Below are 17,767 nucleotides of genomic sequence, written 5' to 3'. Positions count from 1 at the left end.
ATAACCCCGCGATGGCTGCCCAGTCGAGGTATGGCACTAAATAACTTTGGTGGCGCCCGGTGCATCTGGCTTGGAGCTGGGTTTGTGATGCCCTGGCTCCTGCTCAGGCTCAGCTGGCTGTGGGGCTTTACCCCGAGCCCCCGGTGGGTTTTGTCCTTGCGTTTTGTTCACCGCCGTGCCCGCTCTCTCTTCCCAGCGTAAACTTTCTTCCAGCAGGAAAAACAAAGTCCTAATTGCTCCCCGTCAAATCTCTCCCGGTCCAACAAGTTAAAAGCTCCTTGAAACCGATTTCCGTCTCCCCCGTGGACTTGTCTGCTTAAAAGCTCTTTGAAATTGATTCTCGCGTTTGTTTGTTTCTGTTAGTCTGTAACCAGCCCGGCGTGAGCGGGTCTCTGTCACTGCCTCCAGGACTGGCTCAGAGGGTGCGGAATGGTTCTGCTGGAATGGGGAATGGGCCGGAGGAAGCAGGTTGTGTCTGCTGGATAGCTGCGAGCACAGAAAATGTTAGGTTACATTTTCTAGGTATGGTTACAACAGGGAAGAGTACGGGAATGGGTTACTTAGTTGCTGTCCGGGAGCAAATTGAAGCGAAAACGCCGATCTTGGGTAAATACTTTTCTGCTGTGGTTTTAAAGAAGCAGCATTTTGCCTGCTCTTGCGGGAGTGGGGGAGTGTCCTGCCTAAAGTAAATTTCACACTCAGTATGGGGGAGGCAGCTTTTCTTAAGCAGTAGTACTTGATGGAGCAGTGCTATTTAAGGTACCTGTTAAATGCTTTTTAGCTTTTACGATGCCTTAATGTGCATTTCAGAAATGCCAAAGAGAGAAATTCATTTTTGCTCTTTTGTCCCACACCAAGCAGCCACCCTGCTCCCCTTTCCTGCAGGCAGGAAAAAAAAAATTAAAATGGTGGTGTATCCTACACATAAGTTTGGCGCTCACGGTGCATTTTCACAGTGGTGCTTTCTGCAGGTCTGAAGCCGAGCTGGCTTTAAATTACAAACTGGAGAAGGACAGAGCCCTGCGGTTTGGGGAAGAAGCAGGGGAAGATTGATTGCTTGGTTAACAGCTGAGCTCTTCTCCAGCTTCCATGGCCTACTCTCCCAATACTGGGAGTATTTTGCATATAGAGTACTTAACAAAAAGGTAAAGATTGAGTTTCTAGCATCTTTTTTTTCCTTTGTATCATCCCTTTGCATGATTTACTGGCCTGCATTATCAGCGTTGCTGTAATAGGACCGCATGCTGGATGCAGCATAAATCCTAGGGATGCTGGCTGGCCCTGGAGCCTGGCTTCGCTCCAAGGCCAGGGACGTGCCTGATGTCTCAGAGGTCGCACAGCCATTCTGCTGGGTGGCAGGAGGCCACGAGGGAGCCGGGTCCCAGCAGTAGCCCCCAGCTTCAGCCAGCTGGCCAGGAAAGGGCAGAGCGTTGCTGGCGCCAGGGAGCCACATCCCTGACCCCTAAGGTGAATGGTGCAGAGAATCAAGTGTTACACGCTGAGTGGCTCGGACTGAAGGCAGGAAAATGATCCAAGGGCTGGGACCGTGGGGCTGAATTCTGCAGGGCAGGTGGAAGGACTGTGCCCCACACCTGCCATTTGAGACAGACATGGGGACAAGGCATGCACCTGCCATTCTGTACCCTCCTTCCTTCTCCATCCTGTGTGCTGGCTTTTGCTTTTGTCAGGATGCTGTGAGGTGCTCAAGCTGTAAAACTGTGTCAGAGCATTTCAGCACAGTGAGTACAGAGGTTACTCTGTATGCCTGAAGATCAGTGTTAAGATCTCTGATTGTTTGTTTTAAGACATTTAAAGAGAGTAGGAGTGCATATGAGCAGCAGAAATGAGTCTGTAGGACAGAGATTGCATTTGCCAGAAGGCCTGCGATGTTTCTGTTTCAGTGGCATAGATCTGCAGGTGTACCCATCCCATCTGAAAAAAAAAATGTGCTTTGTGGGTGTGTAGAAGCTTTTATTCAATAGTAAAGGATGAGTTAATATTCACAATAAATAATGAGAACTCTGCTGCATGGGACTGAGAAGCCACATGTCTCCAGAATTCTTTTTGCCAAAACATGTCAGAGGGTTTACTCTGCAAGGCAGCTGACAAAAGAAATGGGTGAGCTTTCTGTGTTTATTTGTGCTTTGCAAAAAATACAGGCAATTTCTGCAAGCTCAGTAAATTACTGATGAGGTGGTGTGATACTCAGTAGTGGTTTGTGTATCACTCTGTATGAGGCCTTCAGGCGCTCCTCCATCTGCTCACGTTTTCTATTTCTCACATGCTGTTTGCTTTAGCTAGTGAAAGTGATGTGACACAGGGAAGGATGCTTGTTTGGAAACAAGAAAATCCAGCATCCTTTCCTCAGCTTCAGTGCTGTGATCCTCAGCAGCTCACCTGGCATTTGGGCTTCACACAGGGTAGGGGAAGCAAGGTGATGAAACCTACCTGTTGCTGCTCCTTAGCATTTTAAAAACTGTAGTGGTGATAACTGAGGAACTGATGTGCTAATGGATGCCACAGCATTCTTTAAAATAGTGATCTTAAGAAATAAGAAATGCTTCCAGGGCGAGTTGGGCATGGTTTGAGAATGATCAGCTTCTCCCATTAGCTGCTGCAAGTAGCTTACATCTGGAGCTATTAGGTGGAGAAACCATCCTCCAGTTAGCTTTTTTTTTGTGTATAATGTGGGGTTGTGGGGGTTTTTTAAGTTGCTCGCTGAGCCGTGGGTTTGCAGCTGTAGCTTTCTGTGTGCTCCCTTCTGGAGTGCACAGATGATCTGATGCCTGTGGTGTCCCCAGGCAACAGGGCTTGTGTCAGGTTTTTGTGGTATATTCAGCAACTTGTGAGCAGAAGCAGAGCTGATCTGAATAAGGACAAATTTAGTTTCTTGTCGACTGTGGTGTGATGTTCATCATGTGCCATTCAGCTGCTCTGGGAATATGGCAGGACCCCTGGGAGGAGTGTGGGACAGACTGACAGAGCCCATCTCATTTCTGCTTCTTTCTTCATTAAAATACCTGCTCTGCTGCAGCAATTGCAAGCTGAGGATCTTTAGATGAATATGTGCCTCTTTTTTTTTAAGGTGCAGACTGCTTTTCTCAGGCTGCTTGAGGTCGTTTTAAATTGTCTGTAGATGCTGTCAATTACACTTATTTACTGTTGGAGGATAAACAAAATACTTTGTTCTTTTGGATGCCAAGAATTTCGGATTGTCTTATCTATAACTTGCTTTTCAGTGTGGTCATGGTTAGCATCATTTCTGGTGTGCAGAACCAATGCAATTTTCAAATCTTTGGACACAGGTGAATACAGTACACAGTCAGAGCAACATGAAATCTGAGTGTTGTGCTGTCATCCCTGCTGGGCTCATACTGCTCTTTCTCCTGAGCCAGCCCTGCAGGGAAGGGTAATGATGGACAGCAGCCTGGGAAACCCTCTGTTTCCACCCCCTAAAGCCAAGTTGTACCAGCTAAACCCACAAGAGTCTTGAGAAGAGACTGTACTGCCTGTTCTGGTAGAAAAAAGGTGATGCTTTGCAGAAATAAAATGTGGCTTTATCTATATTTGAAAGACAGTAAATTTTGAAGAAAGTAAAGCTGAGTCTTTTCCCTGAGGAGAAGCTACATTAAATGATGCAGCTTTAATTCATTCCATGTCATTTCACAGCTTTCCAGGCCAGATGTAAAGACACTTTTCATAACTTGTTTGTTTCGTGGCAAATACCAGTATTGGTGATGCTGGATTCCAGTCAGCTGGTGGTGGTCAAGAAGGGCTGAAAAAATATCTTGTTGGAGTTTACTTGTCTATTGAAATCTAAAACATCCCATGAAACCCTGTTGGTTTTGATTGCTGCTAGCCCTGCCTAGAAATACAAACCTCTTTTCTCCAGAACCAGATGTCTGGATGATCCATGGTTCTGTGGGCTGCTGGGGATTTTCAGTTTGCAATTCCTTATTGCTTGGAGTTGCTCTGAGACAGACCTGCAGCTGAAACACTCCCACACAGAAGACAGAGATGCTCACAGGGAAGTGGATTTTTCAGGTTGGTTTGGTTTTTTTAGCAGTGGGTATTCCAATTTGCAATAGGCTATTGAAAATTTTGAAGTACATTTGTCATGGCATACTCGAGCTGGTATACAAGGGAATGTTTCCTTAGGTCATGTAATTTTCCTGTGTCTGAATCTGTGTTACAAAGAGAGGCCTCTTCTCACAGCTTTTTATGAGAAAATCATTTGCTGGTACAACTGCAAGATGCAGCATGAAGAGCAGGAAACAAGCTTTTAATGAGGTACATAAATTCTCAGCACTTTTCTTCTGAGAAGAGTCATAGTGAATGATACATGAAGCTTTTAAATGCCTTCAAAATAGAATAGAAAAGGTGTCTCCTTAAAGTTACGCGGGAATGCTACAATGACATTGTTTTCCATGAGGTGGAGGACAGTGAAGTGAGGAAGAGCTCTCCACAGAGGGCAGGGTGTCATCCTAGGGCCTGGCTTTGGTGCTGGGTGGTTGGGGGTGCAGAGTTCGCTTACCTGGCATGACAAAAGAGTTACTGTAGAGATGCATGAGCCTCAAAAAAATAGAGAAAGTACTTTTTTTGTTCAGGCTTGAACACAGCCTGGAGCTTCCCCCCCCCCCGCCATGGTATGTTATAGTGGAAAATGTACTGGCTATTTTATGTTTTGCAGTTTTGGCTGCTACAGTTCATCTGTGTCCATGATAAAAAAGGGAATGGTGTGGGACTGGCTGGGGCAATTATCACTCCCAAATGAGGTGTTACCATAGTAGATTAACATAGAGCTGCCTCTCCAGCAGAATGCTTTTGTGGGGAACAGACAAGAGCTGCTGCGTGTGCTAGGAGAAGATTTTCCACAGTTGCCTATTCATAGACAATTCAGGGAAGTGAAGTTGAATTCTCTATCAGTACAGAATCAAGCAGCTGTGAAAGTGGTGAGAGGTAGAACTCCTGTAGCCCATCTTCCCTCTCAGCTGTGGCGGTTGCTGTGTGCAGAGCCAGCCCCCAGCTCAGCTCTTTTGCGGCTGAGGTGCAAAGTTGTTGATCCCCCTATTGAACTGCATGGCTTTTTAAAAGGTGCATTTCTTTTGCTGCCTTATTCTTGTCTAGGAAGGGGGAGGTGGCAAACGGGGAGAAAGATCAGGTGTGTGGGCACAAAACTGCATTTGAGAAGTTGCTCTGCTCCTGTTAATGCTTCAGAATTGTCAAGCTGAGGGATCTAGGCACACTTGATTAGGCAACCTTCGTCACAAATGCTTCAGGAAGATGTTTGACTTCTGGATTAGTTTAGGCTTAGATGTTGTTTGTAGAATTGTCGTTTTCAGTTGTTCTGAATGTTTATTGTGCTAGGAACCTAAAGTTTTCCTTTACTGATGTTTTTGCAATGTTACCATCAGGTTAAGAGAAAATAATGTCCCTGCTGTAATTTTTAGAGAAAGTTCAACAAGCAAATTGTTAATGGTTAACCTCAGAGACAACAGCAAAACTCATTTTCAGAACTACAAGAACTGTGGGTTTAATTTTTATACTTGTGAATAAAAAAAGGCAACAAAAACCAACCCAAAAACTCATCAAAAAATAACAAACCACACAAACACCTATATCACCAGTTCAACCAAAACCTGAGTAATAAGTATTTTAAAAAGAAACAAAAGAGGAAACTCTTGAGCATATGGTAGTATTTTTATTCTATATATCTTTGCTTCTCAGAACAGTGTATAAGCTGTAAGCAGCAAGTGATGTATTCAGCAGTGTATGATCAGCTCCTTCATGGCAGGGTGTTTAGCAGGTGGCGTGTGCATGTGAGGTGTGTGAGAAGCTCCAGTGCACGTGCCTCCTCCCTGAGCTGAGCTGTGGGCACTGTGTTTTGAAATACAGCTGTCTGCTTGCATCTGAAATGGAAAGGAATTATTAAAATGTGGAGCAGTAAAGGGATATTTACGACTCTGGAGAATTGGAGACATGATAAGAAATTGCTTTTGGGTTTTTTGTTCTTCTGCACTTTGTAAGGTTTTGCTTAAAAATATATTACTGGCATAATTAATCTTTTCAAGCAGAGCTCAGAAACTCTCCCTTGTAACTGGTATGCAGCTATTTCTCAATACTCCTCTCCCTCCCCTAGGCTATTTTGGAAAAATCATCCTAATCTGAAGGCAGGGAATATTCTGGCAGTTTAGAAGTGCTTTGGTGACATTCTTCTCTTTTCCCTGTCCCCAAAGCCCTCGGCAGAACAAGCTGTTCTAGGAAAAGTTGTTTTCCTGATGTCAGTAAACCTGTGGCTCTGCTGAGAACAGGCTGTCAGTCTAGAGACCTTTTCTTCTTAGCTTTACTAAAATAACATGTGCTAACAGAAGAGAGCCTGGTCTGTCCCTCTCTGCTGCACAGCAGGGAGCTTTGCTTGGATTTTTAGAAGACTCCCTTAGAATTGCCACTACCTGGAAGCTGCCATGTGTGTCTGTCTGTCACTGCAGACCTTCTTTACTGTGAAAAGTGCTGGCACAGCTGAAAGGCAGCAAGTGCACTGCAGAGGTGAGATAACTGTGTTGGCCCAAGTGTGAGCTCCATGATACTGGTGAAGGAGGCTGCTTTTTCTGGCATATGGCTTTTGGGAGGATGGCTGTGAGATGGTGGGTGCAGGCTGTGCTGGCCAAAGAGCTCTTTTGGACCACTGTGTCTCCCTTCTTTGCTGAGACCCTGCAGCAGAGTGCTCGGCTTTATCCAGCAGTTAACTTTTAATTGGTCATTGGTTTGATTTTGGGTTTCTGATTTAATGCATGACATTCTGTAGCTTTCATTCTGGAAGCAAGATGAACAAGTGGCTTAATATTTAAAGGGAATGTGATCACTTTGCTGAGGTTTTGGAACACTGTGGGTGATCTTTATCTGTTTGCAAACCCTTATCCAGTTTACATGGACTGGCTTCAGCAAACTAATAATAGGCTCTCTTTGCTGAACTGGGTTTGTGGCCCTCCATAGAGGGAATGCCTGGTTCTGTGTAATGCACTACAGGGGTAAAAAAACTACTAGTCCTAGAGCATAAGAACATTCTCTGCAATCACCCACGTTGGGGAGAGAGAAAAATAGGTAAAATCATGTGCTGTTCTTTGAGAAGGTCTAATCTGCTTTTAGAAACACTGTAATAATGAGATCTATTATTCGGAGACCTGGGGTACTTCTGCCATTGCAGAAGTTGACTTGTATGATGAGGAATTGAGAACAATAGACCTAAATAACTTCCTAAATTGGCTGGAAAAATTCAGTAACTCAGTGTTTTACATATGAAAAAAGGCTTGGTCATTTAGTGAATTAAGTGACACAAAGCTTTCCCTTGCAGCTTTATTTATTTGTAATCAAAATGAAGAGTTTAGTCAAGGATGGGAGAAGAAAAAACATCAGCAGCTTCAGTCTAGAATTTCCCTCTGAAGATGCCTTTAACTATTTGCTGTTTTTCCCTCCTCCTTCCAAACCAGTTCCAAACTCTTAGTGGGCAGGTGGGATGACTTCAGCCTTGGTTTTGTTCCAGGTGAGCCAGCCCCCAAGTGAGTTTCTGTACCTACCTGAGCATGTCACTGATGAGTATTGCTGTTGTTTGGTGCCATGGTGCACTGACAGTGCAGCTCTGCACAAGTGGGACCAGAGTGGAGTAAAACAGATGGATGAAATTGCCAGTCTGCAGAAATTGATAACATTAAAACTTGGCTCCCAAGCTGGTTCTTCCATTACTTAAACATGTGAATCGGTCTGGTTCTTAATGATTTGGAAAGGGTGTTTTCTTTCCAAGTCAGTTAAGTAAACTGGATGAACTGACCGACAATAAAGAGGTTTCTTTCATTACACATCCCTTTTTCCTGCATGTTTGGAGGAACAGACAGAATTTATGTGCAGGGAACCTATTGCTGTTTCCTCCTCTTGCAATATAGACAGCTGATGTAGTGTGGCACTGTGTTTCACAGCCAGAAGCTCCTTCTGTACTTCTTGACTAAATGAAAGCAGTTTGTAATTATTGCACAATCTGGTAATTGCAACCAAAACCTTCTTGGGATCTGGTTTGGCAACTGTATTGGTGTGTGTTGATGTTTTGCTATTTGGACAACTTGTGAGAGAATTTGTTGTGAAAACTGAGCAGCTGTGCATATTAAACAAACCCTACCAAAACACCCCAAATCAAAGAAGACGATGACCATACACACACACAACCCCCCATCCTGTAATGCTTATAAAGCCAGATGCAGTCTGGGTTAATTTTTAAATCTAATGAACATTTAGTTGGCATTCTGTCCTTTAGGCTGAACATTGGCCAAATAGAGTGGTTTCAGTTCTTAGCTAGAACTGACTTTGGTATCTGTGCTGTACTTGGTTATAAAGAGACACGTATGGAGCTCACGATGTCTCAGCCAAGGGTCCTGTGTTCAGTCCTGTTTCCACTCAGCTCCCTTAACAGTGCTTATTCCTGTAACTTTCTGATTTGGCCATCATTTGTGCCTGTCAAAACAGTAGAAATAGAAGAAAAGCTCCTGTTTTCAACTATAGCAGGAAAAAACATCAAAATCCTGTTTGAAAATATCCCTCCTGTCCACATGGAAAAGTCTGATAGAAACGCCATATAAAAGAAGGTATTGTGAAGAAAACTCTCTTCTGCGTCCCATCCCCATCTTCTGGGCTATTTCTTCTTTACTTCCCTGTTCCTTTGTGCATCGATTAAATATCAAGTTAATGGTTTCCTTTTGTAAAAATTGCTTCCTTGAAAATGGGCCATCTCCTCCCTCACAGCCTAATGACGGAAAAGTACAGATGATATTGATATAAGCTGTGTTTACTTTAATGTAACAACTTGAAAGGCTGTTTGTGTACAGTAATCTGCCAAGTGAATAATGGTTTGGTTTTACTTGTTCAATTTTTCTTTCTTTCCCCTAGAGACAGGGAGGTCTGAACAACCAGTAGCAGTTGCTGAGGTTAATAAGATACATTTAAAAGGTCTTTAATTAAGCCATGCAGTTTTCTTAGAAGGCCCTTGAACTATTCTTTCACCCCTTCCTCTTTTGTTTCACGTGGGTGAGTGCAAATAAGATGGGAGTGCAAGGGAGGTGCAGGCACTGACTAGATATAGATCTAGGATCCTGCTTACACACAGCTGAGTCTCAATGGAAAGTAGGAAACCAGAGGAGGATTGAAATGGTTTGTATGAGTTCAGCTGGCCAAGGGTGTGCTGAAAGCTGAGGCAGTGGTGAGAATTGATGTGCCAGGGCTCAGCAGGGTGAGCACACAAGGTGTTGTTACAGCTGCTGCTCCAAATTTTATTGGTTCCTCTGGGTTTTTCTGTGCTGTCCTTATCTGGGGCCAAATTGTAGCCTTCAGCTTGTACACTGGGTTCCAGCTGGTCTACCCCTTCCATATCTTTTGAGAGACTTAAACTGTGTATTGTAAGGCAATGTTGTACTTTAGTGAAAAGAGGAATTTATGCTAGTATCTAATTTTCTAATTTCCTTTGGCTTTTAAGTTTTCAAGTCCACTTCAAAAGGGTGTTCCTGGTAAAGAGCTCTGCTTGAGCTTGTGCTCAAAAAGAATTCTTGACCTGGAGCTTTTACACAGAGAATGGGTTTTGCATGTGTATAAGCAAGTGCTCAAAATGGATTCCTGATTCACAGCTTGAAACTGAGGAGTGACAGAAAAAGAGATGTAGAAAAGGGAGGGATATTAACCTTACAATTTCCTGTGTTCTTTCTCTATTGTATGCATTACCACAAGCTCCACATTTCTAAACAGGGCTGTTAAGTGAAAAAATGGGGAGTTAAGGCACCATTTGCTAGTTGGAAAGGATTCTAAGAGCTGTTCTGAGGTTTAATGGAAATTTCAAGAAGAATAGAAAAATGCGTGAATAGTGAGACTCTTTCCTTACTCTCTTTTTTCAAGTGGCTTCCAGAAATACTTGTGGCAAGTTTTGCTTTGCAGAATTTTACTCTTTTTTTCAGCTCGTGTTTAGTCACTGTGGTAACCAAGAAATTGGGCAAGATGGAAAAGTTACTGAATGTGTTAAAAAGTGTGTATGGAGAATGTTATCCCATGGCTCCAAATTACTATGATCAACTTGCATTTTCTTGAAAATACCTAGCTTTCTACAGCTGGCTTGGCTGGATGTTACCTGGGTTATGTGAGGTGTCAGCTGCTGTTGGGGGTGTTACTCATTCTGTTTGTGGATGTTTCATGAATGAATTTCAGGGCCAGCGAGAGAGTACAGGGAGATGAAGCAATCCTGAGTCAGCGCATCCCTGTGACGATGCGGGAAGCTGGCTGCTGGGACAGGGGTTGTGGAGGGGCTTTCTGTGCTTGGCACTGAGTGTAGCTCTGGGCAGACACTCAGGGGGTGAGGAAAAGTCCAGCAGCCTGCATGTAAGAATGGAAAACCTTCTCCAGGAGCTCGGTGCAGTGGTTCCTGTAGGGCATCTGCTCTGTCCCTCGGTGAGCAGAGCACAGACCTCCTGCTTCATCCTGAGGGCAGGGAGTGGCTGTTGTTGGGAACAAGCGTGGGAGGGCAGGGATGAGGAACCCTGGGGAGAGGCAGTGCTGATTCATTCTCCTTCCAAGTCTGTTGCCACCATGGTGTTGAGGACAGGAACTCATTGGCTGCTGCCATGAAAATACTCGTAAGGGCAGAGGCTTGGAAGGGTGTTATCAGAGAAGGTGATTTATTCCCTGGAAGTGCCCTGAGTCACCACTGAGAGAACAGAATGCTGGATATGCCTGGTGAAACTCCTCACGTGTATTTCTGAGGCATTTTGGTGGGATTTTCCAGCCTTGGTCACGAGCTTGGTGTGAAATCACCACAGTCATTGCCTGGGCAAATGTGACTTCTTTGGCTCTCAGGTTTTGCTCCTTGAAGAGGTGGTCAGTTTTTATGGAAGTAGAACTTCCTTGACAATTTTGCTCTGCTCTTAGAGGTACAAGAAATGATGCTGTGTTTACAGAGGAATGCACCCACTCACAGGTGCCTGGCCAGGGACTCTTCCCCAGTTCCACCCAATCTCTTGGCAGCAGTCACTCCCCCAGTTGCTGATGCCACACTGGCCCATCTGCAGTCATGCTGCCCATCCTGTCCCTGGTTTTGGGATCCTGCCTAAGAGGAGGGTCTGTGTGGATCCATGAGCCCCTCCTGCCCATCCTGGGCTGTGTCACTGGGCTCTGCCTGACAAGCATCAGCTCGTGAGGCTCCTGCTGTTGCATGAAGTTGTTTGCTCAATTGTTTAACAAAGTGCTTTTAATGGAAACATAAAACCGGATAGAAATACAAAGCCTAATGGAATAATCTCTTAATTGCAGTGCTGTAAATGACTTTTCAGCACATGATTACTGTACTTCCAGGGGGAACAGCAAGGAGGAAAGAATATTGAATGAAAGACACTAAACACTTCAGCTGCTAAGAATGATGATTTATTGCCAATCTGAGCATCGGGCTAAGCAGGGCAAATAAACTGACAATAGTAAGTGCTTTTGGAGGTAGAAATTGCCTCATTCAGGGTATTCACTGTGTGCAACATGTAAATTCTACCAGGATAAAAGCACAAAGAATGATTAATTAATAGTGGTGAGATACTCATGCATGCAGTGTCCTTAGGCAACCCAGAAAAAGTATTAATCAGCACATTGCCCAATTATTGGCAGATAACTCCTGGTATGTAGTAGTTTGCTATTTCAGCTAGAAAACACATTGTCCCTCTGCCTCCCTGTGAAAATCATGGGGTTGCTGTGTTACATGGTTGACAAAAAATACCTCGTGTTTTTAGGCAGCCAAGGAGATGTGCTCAGAGGAACATTGACCATGATCATGTCAATGATAATGGCTTTCAAGATACAGTAGTCCTTAGAGAAACTCTGTCCATCCTTCAGATGTCTCACCTAGGTTAGGAGCAGCCGGTGAAATAGCAATTGGGTGGGTATTGAGCTGGCTGTGGATGTGGTGTACAGCTGTGTGCTTTCCAGAGCAGGGCATGGTTAGCAGGGAGCACGTTCTCCAGGAGCACTCAGGTGCTGCTCAGGGAGGTGAGGTAAGTGCTTTGGAATTGGCCTTGCTGGTTCCCAGCAGCACTCCCCTTTCCCAAGGTGTAGTTCCTGGATTCCCGGTGCTGCCTTAGGCAAGGATGCCTGACCTCACCTGCCTGCAGAAGCCCCTGTGCTGCTCAGGCCTTTCTTGGCACGTCTGGGACATGCCCGGTGCCAGGCGCACACAGAGGCAGACCCAGCAGCAGGCAGCTCAGAGATTTCCAGTGTTTGCAGTGGCGTCGGCAGTGCCAGAGCCGTGCTGCTGTCCCGTGGGAACAGGAGCTGGCTGTTGATTTGGTGCGAGCCAGAGGGTGATGTTCCCACTGCCTGCATGCAAGTGTGGCTAATGGTGCCGGAGCTGAGCACTTGCCTGCTTCCAGCACCAAGGCAAAATAGGTGCTTTTTAAACAGAGGTGCATGTGGCTTGTGTTTGTTTCGGTTTGTTTTTTTTTTTTTTTTATTGTAGTTGTTTTGATTTGGTTTTTTGGTTTTGAATTGGAAAAACAGAAATATGTTGAATAATTGTGTACAAAACTGAAGTGGGAGAGTATTTGTATCCAGTTTATTATTATTCTTTAAAGGGATAGTTTTTGTAGTTGCTAAAAGTAACAGCTTATGTAAACATTCTTAAAAAGCAGGAAAAAGGAAAGATAAGATACTTCAGAGTGTATTTTGGAGGGATATATGCTTTGCAGTGTGCATTAGGCATGCATCAGTACCTGCCTAATGCACCCTGTCATGGATTATTGCTCTTGCTTAGATTGAACACTTGCCAAGTTCTTTCAGAATCACAATGAGCTGCTTTGTTCAGGCTGATGATTCGATTGCAGTTTGAAACTCCAGCACAGTGAGGTAGTCAGCTACAGAGCATGTGCACCTCTTAATAAAATGGAAAAACAGATAGGAACCATAGGAAAGTTAGCAGGCCCTTCTGTGTATAGATGAAAAAAATTAGAAAATACTTTTGGAATAGTTAGAATCTGGCAGAGAATGCAGGAAAGGTTTTTAAATAGGCTTTTCAGCATATAAACAGATCTTTTCAACAAACATTGCTAATCTCTACGTAGTCCTTGCTATGCAGATAAGACTTGTCCAACCTGTTACTTGGTACATGCTGTTATGTAAGTGAAAAACTCAAAAGGATAGGAGACCTTTCTTTAATGCATGACGTGTTTGCTGCTAATTCCTATGAAAGTATGAAAGAATTAATCTCTTTCATATTTTTAAACTTTTCTTAATCTCAATTTAGTTACAGTACTATCCTGTTCTTAGCATGTTAGTTTTGATTTACTCAGTTGTTTGGGAAGGATTTACAGTAAGAATGTTTCACAAGAAGTTGCTCTTGTGTTTATAGGTTGCAGGGAATTAAAGATTCAGGAGGCAGAGTTCCACATATCCATATTTCTGAGACAGTTTCAAATGCTCATACTTGCAGGTTTTGCTTTTGATATGCCTCACAGCAAATTAAACCACAGATAGCGTTTGATGTGGAGTTAATTCTTTGAATGGCTTCAGGTTTGCAGTTGGGAGAGGAGCAAGTTCTCAGGCTGATGTTACATTTTACACACTGGGCTTTGAGCTGCATTGAGCTGTCAGCTCCAGGAGCCTGTGTTGGCTCTCAGCTGGGATGGTCACAGAGGGAAGAAAGGAGAACCCTTTGGACTGTGCAGGAAATTTGAGGTGAAAGGCTCTTGGGCTGTGCAGAGGTCTCACTGCCAGCCCTTTCAAGCTGTCTGACAGCATTTATAACAAGCTGGATGAAGTCAGCTCTTTAAGAAATGGGGGTTTGGGGATGGCTGAAGGGAACCAAGCTAAGCTGAGCTGTGCGTGAAGCGATAATGTGGCAATTCGTGTAGGTTGTGGCACCTGTGGACTACATGGCAGAGTGACTGATGGAATAGGAGCTGCTTGTCAGAGCATGGACAAGGTCAGCTGATAGCAGGCTCCTGGGGAAAAACCAGTGATATATTCACTTGGCCAGATGTGCAGGGATGGTAGCTGTGTGGGGAGAAGTGTTGTGTGAGAAGGGATTTAAAATGCACACCCATGAAGCAACTGCTCACTAAACATTTCGGGTTTTCTTCTACAAACTGTGTATCTTGTTGAAATTCTTTTTTTACAGTAGTGGAGAACAGTAATGTTGGGGTTTTTTTAGTGGCATTTAGGAAATTCTATAAAATCAATGAACAAAAGGCATGTCCACTTGAATAGTTTTAATGTAGTCCTAAAATAGAATATTTACTGCTTTTGACTTCCTGCACATGCAGTAAGCATTTCAGTATCCTCTCAAAGAAGTAAGGTAGTAAAATAGATTGTAAGATTTCAATCTTTGATTTAACTTGACAAATTATTTTACATAGAAAATTAAACATTAGTTTTCTGAAATTTAACAGCTGATATCACCTGGATTGTTTCTTTTCTTTTTTACATTGCTGTAACTTGCTTTTCATCTTAAGGCCTTTTAGCTGAGAGTTCTTTCAAAGCTTTATCATTTCTGTGAGGATACTGGAGAAACTGTAACTAGGTTGGAGGGGACCATTGGGCTTTGCTTGACTGAGTATTTCTGTGCTACATGAGGAATTAAATATTTGGATATCGGGTGGGAAGAAACAGCAGCAAGCATGGCTTAATTTCCTATAACCACTAAGGTGGAAATATGTGTGAACCAAAATGTTGCAATTGTGTGAAAAAACGAATGAAAATAGGTCTGGGAAATTAATATGAAAGGTAGAAATGTTTTTTGTTGATCCCTTAATTATTTGGTTCCTTTTCAGATAATACTAGTTTGTGACAGCCTTTTTTACCTAATGGTTTGCCAGTAAAGAATGTTGTTTTAGAGCATACTTTAAAGAAATAGAAGCCTGGTTTCATTTTTACATTCTGCTTTTTGTGCATTATTCTGCAAATGCACAGTTCTCTTGCTGCCTTTAAACGTATTGATTTTACTGAACAACAAGAAGAGCAAAAAGGGTATTTCAAGGCAAAAGCAAATGAGCAGGTAGGACAGGTTTTATATAAGGTAGAATGTAGGTTGTACCCTATGCATTTTCCCAGGCAAGCCTACAACAGTTTATCCCAGGTGCTGGATTTCTGCCATTGAGATGAGGAATTCAGAGGCAGATGGGTACAGTGGGAGATTTCATGCACCACTTCACTGAAGAAAGCCTTCAGGCTGCTCGGGCAGCAGCTGATAACCACTTCTGACTATTCAAGTGTGCCTTCTCAGCGTTAGAGACACTGATATTTTGCTGGTGGTGGGTGAGTTAATAAAATATCACCATTCTGCCTCTGTTTCCACTGGGGAACACCTTCTCCCTGTGCTGGGCGGTTGTGCACACATGTACATGCTCTGAAAGGGTTGCTGCTCACCATGTGGTGGTTACCCTGCTCCTGTGCTCATGCAGCTGATTTAAAGAGCCCTGCCAGAAAGACTTGGCTTAGAGATAACAGCTGAAGCCGGGCACTGAAGTGGAGAGTGCTGGAGGATCTGGCCAGGCTTAACAAAACTTGAGATTTGGCATTCTTCCACCGATTTTACTTCAGTCACATAATTTTCCTGAGCTAGGGTTTGTAAGACAATGAGTTAAATTTGTTTACATGTCTCAGGCTGACTTAAACAATCAGGAGAAATGCATGATGTTTTTTATTGTAAGTGACATGTAGATAATCAAGAGGAAGAAGCCCTGTGGGAGGGAGTCATGCTGCAGGGCAGTCCATTCCCAAGTAGTGAGAGGTGTTCCAGGTGCTGTTAATCCTGCTGGAGAGCAGAACGTGTCAAGCTGAGTCTCAAATGGGTCTACTCACCGTAATTTTTCTTGCTGCCTGCCTACTACCTGAACACTGACTTAATCCAAATTGCCCCCGTGCTGCCCTGACATGGTCACGTGTGAGTTCAATTCTACACGCTCAGTTCCCGGCAGTTGCCAAGTGCTTTACCTCCGTTTTCATTAAGGAAGAGCTCCAGCTCGCAGCAAGCTCCAGGTGCTGCAGAGGCAGGGAAGGTGCCTGGAACAGTTGTGCAGCAGCGGCTGGGGCGCAGGGCTGGTGACCCTGCTGTGCCAGCATCCCTGCGCTCGTCCTCTGGCAATCGGGAATAATGCCAGGTTGCATTTTGTGGATGAGAGACTCCGTGACTGCAGCTGGCTTTTAAATCCATAAAAATGGGAAAAGGTCACTTCTGAGAAAATCGTGGGTGAGTCAAAGTCCTCTCTCAGTTGGAGCAGGACCTGCTCAGCGGGGAATGCTGATTCTCCGTGGAAGCGGATTCTCAGACAAAGGCAGGATGTAGCAGGCTGTCAGAGGGATCTGGGTGTACCAGCTGAGCCTGGCCAGATTGGCCCTGGCTCCTCTGTGCGAGGAGGCACTTGGGGCTGCGTGAAAATGTTTGCTCAGCTGTGCAACAGCGCACTGTAAATGAGTTAGAGGCAAACTGATGCTTCCCATTTTGATACAGAGAGTGAAGTTTAGAATAACTTATTTTTCACTGTCACCTCTGCAAAATAAACCCATTGGGGCAGATGTTTTATCTGGCAAAGGCAACTTTTTGATCCTGTCTGATGAGGTGACAAGAGACATGGATGGGGTCCTCTTGCCTGCAAACGCTGCTCACATGGAAGTTCAGTCTTGTCACGGTTGGGTCACCGCAATCAAGGCTGCCTAGTGTGCAGCTATGAGAGGGCTCTTAAAATCTGGAGAACTCGTTCTGGACTCGGGTCCTATCCGACGCTGCGCTTCTAGAGCTGCTCCATCAGCCGCAGCCAAGGCGCCAGCAGCTTGGGTTCTTTCTTGCATACCCGATCCCTGAAATAGCACCGGAGTTGCAGATCTTTACTCACCTACCCACAAAGACACGCATGCCTTCGGGGCTGAATGGCAGTCAGACCACTCACGTGGCTGCTGGAAATCCTGGGATGTGTGCCTGAGCCTGCCGCGTACAGAACGCCTTGCACTGGCGAAGTGGTCAGGATTTTTCATTGCACATACCCGGTGATTTAAATTTTTCACATTTCCTGATTTGCCTGCCGCATCCAGAACAAACAAAACCTTAAATTCATCAACTCCTTGTCTGCTTTCCTTGTAATTACACTTCACACAATCACACCTTCTTAAAAGCCCTTCTAATATATTTGCATTTAAATGGAGAATGACAGCTTTCGTGTCCCCGTCTAACTTATAATTAACATCTTTTCTGACTGTTCTATTAACGTCACCTGCATGGGGAGAGGCTGAAAGCCTGGGTTACTTTAGAGACTTCGTTTCTGCAGCAACACAAGTGCAGATGCTGCCTCTTCGTTTGTGCAGGTCTTCGGCTGTGGCACCATAGTTATGTGCTCTATAATTGTCACATTTTTTCAGATTTCCTAAGTTGCTGTTGTACGTGGCAGTTTATGACTAAATAATAGATTTTAAACATTTCAGGGTGTGAGGGAAAGTCCAAGTCATAAACTTTTCACTTGTTTGCCTTTCTTGAGTAGGCACAAAAAAGGTTGTTACTGACAGTTATTTGCATCTTTTGACAAATCTGCTTTTTCCTCTTTGAGACTTCAGTGGTTCCTGGACCACAGGCTGAGAAATCTTGGGGTGTGTTTTTAGTGCATAGCCATTTGCACTGGGGTTTAAGTTGAGTCTATGAAGGATCTGTCATGTTTGAAGAACATCTGAGAGTTCCCAGTTCCTGCAAAAGTCGCTGGGCGCTGCAGGGGCTCAGTTCTTAGGG

At 44.2% G+C, this 17,767-nt stretch overlaps 1 protein-coding gene across 1 annotated transcript in view; it reads left to right on the top strand.

The window, feature by feature from the left end:
- The first annotated feature begins 6 nt into the window (after positions 1-6).
- AFF1 (AF4/FMR2 family member 1) overlaps positions 7-17,767 on the top strand; it is a 66,303-nt gene continuing 48,542 nt past the window's right edge. The window contains exon 1 of the mRNA XM_014311947.2: positions 7-28. Within this exon, the coding sequence (XP_014167422.1) occupies positions 12-28 (17 nt within the window). The 5' untranslated portion in view covers positions 7-11. The remainder of the gene's footprint in view (positions 29-17,767) is intronic.

The sequence above is a fragment of the Geospiza fortis genome, unplaced genomic scaffold (assembly GCF_000277835.1).
Source record: "Geospiza fortis unplaced genomic scaffold, GeoFor_1.0 scaffold11, whole genome shotgun sequence".
Classification (NCBI taxonomy): domain Eukaryota; kingdom Metazoa; phylum Chordata; class Aves; order Passeriformes; family Thraupidae; genus Geospiza; species Geospiza fortis.
Note: the sequence above shows the minus strand (reverse complement) of the source record. Positions and strands in the feature narration are given on the sequence as shown.